The following is a 9,571-nucleotide window of genomic DNA, read 5'->3' on the forward strand; positions in this document are numbered from 1 at the left end:
TTGTTTATTGGACTCTGATTCTTGCCTGCTCCTTGTCTGGTCTGTTTACCTCTTTGGACTGCTTTCCCGGTTTTGACACCCGCCTGCCTCACCACGTTGTAAGTCTCTGTCCCCCTGGTTTTCCCAATAAACCTTTAAACCTGCATCAGTTCTGCCCGTGTCTGGATTTGGGTCCTATTCCTCGTTCTGCCTAGCACCCTGCCATCATAGCCGTGACGATAACAACACATGAATTTATCAGGGCTGTTTATGTGACTGTGTTTTTGGTCAAACTTACATCAAGCTGAAATTCCAAAAGGCACAAACAGGAGTAACACGCTGTGAATACTCCACCTAGAAACAGAAACACATGTTTGCAATTGTTTTCATTCTGTCTGTTTCTCTCTCCAATATATTACCATGGACCACATGGATAAAAGCCATATGCTGCTTGCTGGGAGATGAAAATTCATGTGCAGTGACATGCTGCATTTGGTGAGCGTATCAAAGAGCAACAACTTCACTATAACTCCACTGCTATTCCCAAAGAGTGGTTGCTTTTTACAAAATGTCTGCCATCAACATGTATTTCAGTTTCAAGCCAGTACGTGAATGTAAGTTGTTAAGCATTCTTAAACCTCACATACTACTTGATTTGTATCACTCGACTGTCAACAGGCTGTGCAGCTGCTCCAGGCTAGAATGGATTTGGTCTAACCATGTCCAATCAGTCCTAATGTAAAAAATATTTATATAACTGATGGCTTAATAATCTCCCCCTCGAACAATGGACTATACCACATGTGATGAGGAAAGGGTGTACTCGACGGCCACAGGGATGGTTTGGGCCTTGGAAGCATCACGGACGGTGGCTGATATGACAGCAGAAGCCAGGTGACCTGGGAGAATTCTGGGAAGGCAGACAATGGTTACCATTTTCATCTTACAACCTAAAGGTCGTAACACATGAAAAGCTTAAATCCAAGCTACTGGTATCCACTGTCCAAATGATCCCTACTCTTGATGAAAGTAAAAGTCCAAGCACACCTTATTTGGTTGAAACCAGAGCAGACAAGTTGACTTCATGATTTACAGTTTAGTATTTGGTTGAACTTATTAGAGAATAAAGGCATGTATGAAAAGGTTTTTACAGAGCATTGGTGATCTATCAATCTGCCCAACTTTAAGCGAAGTACAATCTTGTCATAATGTGTTCATAGTGTTGCAAATTGATGGCAAATTGTAGCTGATTGGCCAAAGGCAGTGTAAATTCTCCTCACTAACTTTAAATGTGGCAAGCGTAATACAAGCAATGTGACACTTGGTAAAATGTTTACACATTCTATGGTGGCCTGTGGTTGTGGTGCTGTGTTTAGTGAGAAGTAAGGAAGTAAGCCAACCTTTTTACTTTCTCTTGACTCAGTGAAGGCTCCTGTGCTCCAGACACAATCTCACTCAGATGGCTGTAGTGGGTATGAATAAACATCACTTTCTCATATCCTGATTAGAAAGAGAGAAGAGAAGATTTATTCTTATCCTTTAGTGATACAAAATACTTTCTTCAATTTCTCAGTGTCACACAAACACCACTTGCACACATTCACGCCGATAGCTGCTTCATGCAAATACATTGTTCAGTTACAAGGAGTTTTATTTGGACATGTGCATGTTGTCGATGTAGCAAATCATGTAACACACATGTAATGAGTGAGTGTGTGGGCACATATGTTTCCCCTTCTCATTTGGGTTTGCCGCTATTACAATTTTCATGTGTATGTGTGTGTGTGTGTTCCCTACCCAGTGTGTAAATCCTCTGGAGCTCAATGTCAGGGATAAGCAACTCATTCTGACCACTGCTGCTGGCTGTGTGAGAGCTGACCGCAGATGGTTTGAAGACATGACTACAGCTCTCTTCAGACAGCGTCTGCCAATTCATGTACACATCTGGCAACAAAGACAGCAGAGGACAACCAGCCAACAGAGGCAGATTAACAATAACAGTAGCCATGAGTAGAAATGCAAGAATATTTTTATTTATCTGTGTTACAAAGCTGAGAACTACCAATGGTTTGGGTCAATAACATAATATATGGTAGACTTATCAGTGCATTAAAATGATTCCCTAAATTTTAAACATGAAACCACTGCAATAACAAGGAGATGGAGTGCAACATAACTAAAAAGTCAGAAAAGCCGAAATATAAAACAAATATAAAAAAATTGCAATACTGATTGTTGCAATCTTCACATTACAAGAATGCTGGCCTCCATGAAGTGAAATGTGTCATAGACAGGTTTGTGAATACAATATTCTGCTGTGAAATCCTATTTTTCAACTTTCAGCAATTTCTCCATCAACTTTGATCACCATTGAAACTGTGCCGCCTGTATTTTGAACTAAGCACAGACGGATAATCAATATTTTCTTTGAAGATATTTTTATTACCTATGTTCTTTGTAGAAAGGGTGAAGCCTCTTCCCTCAGCAGATAGCATGTCTGCAAGAGTTTCAGTGAGACTATCAATGCTCTTGACAATAGTGAATGGCCCCACGCTGACCTGTACAAGAAATACAGACCCGACAACAAAAGGTCATACAGATTCATGGAAGAGAAAGGATGACTTTCCTGGGTTAAAGAAATTGAGAAAATAATTTTACGTCATCCCTTGTGTGTGGGACCAAATATGCAACATAAACATAGGAGGAGATTTACAAACAGGGTTTTCCCATACAACCCAGAAACATATTTGGTTTATTTGTCTGACCGGTTTGACAAGGTTTCCACAGTTTGCTTGGATATAATACAATACTAACTACTTCCCAAGGTACACGTGTTTTGGGGGGGGTAAATAAAACTGTTTTGGGGTGGAAACAGATAAACACAGGTCACCCCCTCACCCCATCCTCTGTCAGGCCCATCCACTGTGTAGCCATGTGGGGTTCCAGCATTAAACTCGCCACCTTTACGTAGTTGGTAGCAATGGACACCATGACCTCTGCTGAGTCAGCTCCGGCAGAGTGAGTGCTAGCCAGTGCTGTCAGGTCCATCTCAATCATCTGGGTGAGGTAGAGGACATCACTGGAGGTGAGGAGGTTCGGGCCACCGGTCTCCACTGTATGCAAAACTGCCTGGGTCAGCTGCTGCAGCGAGGTCAGATCTCTGTCCTTGGAGGCGTTAACACTCAGATCCTCCATCACCTGAGGAAAAGAAGGAGGGATAAAGATTTTGAACTTTATTTACCTGGGGAAAGGTGGTAGCAATGCAATACTGCTAATTCACTAATTCCCTGTCTACACACCTCAGGATCACAATCACTTCCTTTCACCAAGTACAACAGATTCTCTAGGATTTTGACCCAGTAAGTTCGTCCTGCCAAACATCCGGTGCTGTGAAAGTTACTCAGAAAAAGTTATTATTCTCCTAAAATTATAACAAGATGATTTTTAGTACCTTTATGGCATGCCAATAATTGCATGTCTGGTATTAGACATGTAAATCGGAGTTTGTTTGAAATTTTACCAAAAACATGACCAACATTTCCTCCACTACACACAAATTAAACTTGATAGAAATAGTCTGTGTGGCTGCAAAGTTGTGAAATCCTTTTATTTTTTTTACCGCATCACTGTCTTCTCTGTATTCTCAGTTGTTGAGCACTAATAACACCAAGATGAGTTCTTGTAAATGTATTGTACTGTACCACTTAAGTGATGATGTGCTACTGACAGCTAAACTGTCCAACTCACAGGTTTGGTCCGAGGATCCTTGCTCAATCTACTGAAGAATGGCGTCTTTGGTAAAGTCATGACATCCAGCACTTCTGCAGACAGAAACAGAGACAAATATAATACAATATAATGCAATCTATTGTAGTAAGACCACACACAGCTTTAGAAATGTTCATGGAGTCAACGCTCTCTGCGATGTTGACTCAGTGTACACATAAATGTAAAATTCTAAATTCAATCAATAATAAAATGGATACAAATTCATTGACAGTATTATCATTGGTACCTTTCTTAAACTGGCAGACGGCCCCTCTGAATGAGTCACACTTGGCTAGACCCCAGCTGCCAATAACAGGGTCAAAGATGCCACATTCCTCATCAGACTGAGGGCTGTGGAACAACTCAAAGGATAACGTTTGATTCTGCAAATGCGAATTTCCGTCCAGGAGGGAATCCAAGAACGAATTTTCAGGGTTAGTGAAGTTTCCTAGTGAAGGAATTGATGAAGGTTAATCTTAATGATAAATTCTTGAAAAAAAAAGACGGACATATGAAGACTGAATGTCATGTCCAGTCACAGTAGTGTGGATAACGGTGCACTTGAGAAATCTTGCAAAGTGAAAAACATTAAAACAGCTCATCAAGATGTAATTCAAGGCAGGAGAATCAGGCAGGTTTCATTAGCCACAAGACATGATGTCACATCAACACTACACAACATCACTTATAACATGTATATGCATCTGTAATAAACTTCACATGTTCACAGCCACCAGATCATCCCACCTAGGTGTAAAATGGAGCACTTCAAGTGCACAATTATGCCCACTGCCATCAAAAGTAAAGTTTAGGCCACAATAACATTTGGTTAAAGTTATAAAACAATCGGGGTCATGGTCATGGTCGTGGTTAAGGAAAGATCTATATCACAGTCAAGTAAAAGGTGTCATTGTTAGTTAAAAGCATTGGTGTGGTTGTAAGCATAAGGTGTTTATGGATGAACAGATAACAGGGTTTGGGTTTTGGTCTAGGACACTGGCAGAAATTGCTTCAGATAAGAAGTGTAGCTGTGACAATGACTGAATCTATGGCAGATCAGTTGCAAGAGTAGTGTGGCATATAAATATATATGTATGTCTAAACTGTATGTCCTCTGAGAAAGAGGAAGGGGAACCTTCAGGAGTTGACAGGGCACCAGGCACTGCCATATTGGTTAAAGTCCTATCACTGAAAGACCTAGGGATCAATCCTGGCAACAGCTAGTCCTTCAACAGCTACTGTACACACACCCTGACTTTGTTTTTAAGTTAATCTTTAAAAGATTGGCAAATTAATTCCTACACTGTAACTGAAAATCACTGAAGGAGTGCAAGCGCACTATCCCTTCTGCATGTTCAGTTCCAGGAGGGGGAGTCAGTGTTTTGGACTCTCATTGCTCACTGGGGAGCATGATGTCAGAATGGGAGAAGTTTGTTTTGAAGGGTGGGATTCAGAGTGACGTGAGTCACAAAACATTTACAAGAACCATTAGGAGCCCTACGGTTTGCCAATTACAACACGGTCACCATCTCCCCTATTCATTGGAGGGTGAGAGCAAGAGAGACAGAGATTTCCACTTTCCTTCAATGGCAATAAACTTCCAGTACTGCTTAAAAGAAGGGAAAAGAGTGTGTGTGTGTGTGTGTGTGTGTGTGTGTGTGTGTGTGTGTGTGTGAATGTAAGGTTGCCAAAGCATGCCACGAATTTAGAAAGGATTAGGCATATCCTGATCAAGCTTTTTTGCTGATCCCAATCTGAGTCATTTAATAACGAGTATCTGCCAATACCAAGCCCTAAAATCTGTTTATATTTTCCTACATAATACAGCTGCACAGTGCACAATAACTGGGGTGGTGTGGACCAATTATAAAACTGAATTTACATAGAAGCCGCTGCTATCATATACAATAAACTTTTGTAATATAGATAATTCATAGTAAACACAGTAATAGTTCTTTTGTTTTTGATTTTTTTAATGTTAATGTGAATTCTTCGTTATCCAGTTAAAGGTGCAGACTGATTTGAAAAGCTGCCAGTTTGGTGCATTTATGTGCTGGAGATGAGCTCCAAAATAAATTTGAGGATCAGGTTGGAGAATTGATAATATCATATTATAAAATTGGTGAATTTAGCAGTTCACCTGTCTTTTCAGACACTGGGCCATTCTTCATGTCTGTAATTGTTTTTCTGTGACATTTAATTTAGCTTTTGAAGTACATTTTGTTAACTACTTTTCCCTCAGTGTTTGCTTCACTGTAACTACTTCCCTAACTATTCAACATTTTCCCTGTTTCAAATAGATTAGTTGTTTCAGTGATGCTTTCCCACTGTTTAAAACTGGTACTTGTTATTCCAAGTATTTAAGACCGCAACCAACATCTATGTAAATTACACCATGATTGGGCCTGATAAGAGAAATGAGAGAGAGTTGTATCTTTAATTTATTCATAGCTGTTATTTTACACTGCTTGGAATGCCAGATGGGTGGAGTTTACTTCATCAGGCCAGCTCAGATGTTGGCATGTTACTGAAATGTGAGTAGTCCAACATGACTTTCAAACGGTCTCTATGTGATTGTTTTTTTCCCCGCATAGCAACCACACTTCCCAGTCCCAGTGCCAAACTGTAAACAGCATCTGAAAGTAATGTTTAATTATACCATTGGACCTTGTGGATATATTGGAGTCTCTTCTGTCTTTTATGGTGTAAACTATTCCTGAACTTCCCTGTACTTGTTGATTAAATTAGCTTGATTTAGATTCTGGTAACCCTTCAGCTTCTTTCTCTGTCCTCATGCTGCATCCTAATAAATGTACCTTGACATGGGCTGTCTCTCCACAGCTTCATACGGGAGGACTCTATTTCCATGGCTGCTCCACTCCACTTGAACACCAGCCCAGAAGAAATGGGTGAACACTCCTTTTCCATGGTGTAGATTTCGCTGCTGTTCAGTACCCGATTCCATATGTGCAGCTCTGTGATGCTCCCTGAGAATGACTCATCCTTCTTAAATGAGCCCCCAAAGGTGTCCTGCTCCTGCCCGATAATGAAAAGGCCGTCACGTCCAATGCTGTCAGAACTGTTTAGGCCATCGCCCCTAGAGACCACAAGGCCATGAGTAAACAGTGCCCAGCGTCCACCATTCTGACTCCAAGAAACGCACACGGAGTGCCAGGCATCGTCGTGGTCGAAGGCTTCTTGGTAGGGTCCATGAATGCCATGAACCAGCAGAGCCAGCTGCACAAGCTTGCCCTGGATCAGGTTCGCGCGGAGCTGGAACTCATTAATATATGACTGGATGGAATAAGAGAATATGGTGGAAATTCCAAAACAATTTGGATCGAAGCGGAGACGGGTGCAAACGGTCACCGAGCCCATGGAGGGGAACTTGTGCAGAAGACGGGCATGCTTCCTGTCAGAGCGCCCGGTGAACTCCAGAATCAGGGTCTTGGAGGAACCTTTGGTTTCACCCCACACAGAGAGAAGAAAGAGGCATTACTATGAAGGAAAAATCCTGGCACAATTCTTGGAAAAGATGGAACCTAATCATGAAATTCCACTTCATGGTCCTATTCCTACTGTAAACACTTGGGAAACATTATTCACTGTGGCTAAGAGCGTTGTATGGCAGCATTGTCAGTACCATCTTATATTCTATTACCTATATTTTTTATTCTATTATTAAGTCAGTGAGTGGGTAGAAAGGTGTCTGGGACAAGAAAAACACTGACCGTATTATTTAAAAAGAAAGGGTGCTAATATGTTAACAGAAAGTGTCACAAATGGCACACTGAACCTACGTGTCAGATGTGTCAGGACTTTCCTGGCAATCCACACAGGCTGAGAGATGTTCAAGGAATTTAAAAAGCTGGTTAGCTCTTGGTTCTCCACTGGGTCAGAGACATTGGCTAAGGCCCCAGAGCGCTGGTTACACAGGTCCCTTGCAGTGTTCCATTGCAGGCGATCAGGCACATACTCATAGTAGGACTCATCATATGCCAGAGTTCTGGTTTCCAGTGTAAAGGCTGTTCAACAAAGAGAAAAGAAAAAATGAGTGGAGAGACGCCTACCAGACAGTAGTGGTAAACATTCAGACTGAAATGGCTGACAGTGTTTTGATTTGATCCTGATACTCCAAGGACATTTTAATCCTGCTCAGATCATATGATTACATGCTATAACCAATGCTTTGGCATCTGGATTATAACCAGCGGTAGAGCAGCGCCACTGTTTAAATTCAAATATAATGACAATAATAATGTGAGAACAGGTTAGACAGATTGCTACATTTCGCAAGTAAAACGTTTTACCACTCAAATGATACTAGTGACATCTAGAGAAAGCTCAAGTCAGGTTTGTCATTCAGAATTTACAGCCAGTCACCAGCCAAATGATGATGTAAACGTTCAAATGCAGAGTTGAGCGCATCAGAATAAACAATTGGTGGTGGTAATTCTCCAGTCAGGTGCCACTGAACTATGGGGAAAACATGATCAAAATATGGTGTTTAAGTTAATTTCATGTGTTAATTTGAGGAACATTACAGTCTCATCAGTGGAGCAGAGCTTGAGTGATGCTGAGGTGATGCTTTAAGTGTGTGCTTTTGTGCAGTTCAGCTAGATACCACTAGCATTAGCAAGTAAGAAAATGTTTAATTTGGATGGCAGTGCTTTAAAGCATTTTAGCATTAATGCTAGTTAGCATCTTAGCCTTAGTGAAACCTCTAGTTTACTAGTTGGTGGTTAGGGTTACTTGCTAGGTTAGGCGGACTAGCTAGGTTTGCTAACTGTTACTCGGTCTAACCACCACCTTCACCTGGCAGGTCTGAAATGGTGTTTAACTGAAAAGAAGGATAGAAAGTGACTCACCTGATATATAGCTGTGAAAACAAACCTGAAACATAAGTTTAAGTTTAGCTCATTGCTGAAGGCATTAAATGACAAAACATAGTCTTCTTTACTAACTAACACACAACAGGTGTCCGGATAAACGGAAATAATAAGGGGTGAAGATACTGATAATCTTAACTAAGAAACTCACTTGATCACAGGGCATATTTAAACATTAACACATATAATACAAAGGCAGAAAAACATCCATATCAACATGAATACAAATTAATATTATAAGATTATTATTATTTTTCTTCACAACCTGTAAGCCCTGTTTAGAAAACAACCGTCCCACACGTGTAAACACGGTGAGCGTCATTTATGCTTAATCGTTTTTCACAGAGAAATCCAGAAAATAGGAACTATCGGGATGTGGTTACACAACTCTGAAAACCTTTGCCTAGTTAAAAGTATATATGGGTTTGTCTGAAATATCCTACAGGAGTGAAAACGTAAATACAAAGATCAAGTACTCACAAGCAGGCCTAAATTGGGGAACAATAACCAGTGCATCCTGAAAAAAAACATCTTTATTAGCTGAGAATGGAATAGTTTCATCGTACAAAGCTTTCTTACATTGGTCATGCATAAAAAGCCAAACGAATCGGTTGTTTTACCTGAATTATTCGTCTGTTAAAAACTTTTTTTGCGCGTCTTCTCATTCCAATCGCGTCGTGTCTGTGAACGCAGCATACACCCACTCCTTACAGCGACGGTTTTTGTTTGGTTTTGTTTTATTCCACTAAGTGTTCAGTTTATCAAAGTATTTCTTATCTGCCGTACTCTATCTAGTCCGTCACTAAAGTACAGAAGGAACCCTGGTGGTGGCTGGCTCCAGAGCGCAGGAAGGGAGGATGCAGAAGAAGCTGCAGAGAGGAGGAGTGGGTGTAACCTGCAGCGAGCGGAGCAGAGGGTTGCCAAAAGTAGGGTTC

General features: G+C 40.9%; 1 protein-coding gene across 1 annotated transcript in view; it reads right to left on the minus strand.

Annotated features, from left to right (window-relative positions):
- Positions 1 to 9,152, minus strand: part of LOC139288256 (adhesion G protein-coupled receptor D2) — an 83,837-nt gene extending 74,685 nt beyond the window's left edge. The window contains exons 1-12 of the mRNA XM_070909532.1: positions 9,117 to 9,152; positions 8,589 to 8,640; positions 7,548 to 7,772; positions 6,564 to 7,205; positions 3,995 to 4,195; positions 3,727 to 3,800; positions 2,878 to 3,177; positions 2,426 to 2,537; positions 1,777 to 1,923; positions 1,380 to 1,479; positions 778 to 889; positions 278 to 333 (exon numbers count right to left, since the gene is read on the minus strand). Of these exons, the coding sequence (XP_070765633.1) occupies positions 278 to 333; positions 778 to 889; positions 1,380 to 1,479; positions 1,777 to 1,923; positions 2,426 to 2,537; positions 2,878 to 3,177; positions 3,727 to 3,800; positions 3,995 to 4,195; positions 6,564 to 7,205; positions 7,548 to 7,772; positions 8,589 to 8,640; positions 9,117 to 9,152 (2,057 nt within the window). The remainder of the gene's footprint in view (positions 1 to 277; positions 334 to 777; positions 890 to 1,379; positions 1,480 to 1,776; positions 1,924 to 2,425; positions 2,538 to 2,877; positions 3,178 to 3,726; positions 3,801 to 3,994; positions 4,196 to 6,563; positions 7,206 to 7,547; positions 7,773 to 8,588; positions 8,641 to 9,116) is intronic.
- Between the last annotated feature and the right edge of the window lie 419 nt (positions 9,153 to 9,571).

This window comes from Enoplosus armatus, chromosome 7, assembly GCF_043641665.1.
Source record: "Enoplosus armatus isolate fEnoArm2 chromosome 7, fEnoArm2.hap1, whole genome shotgun sequence".
NCBI lineage: Eukaryota > Metazoa > Chordata > Actinopteri > Centrarchiformes > Enoplosidae > Enoplosus > Enoplosus armatus.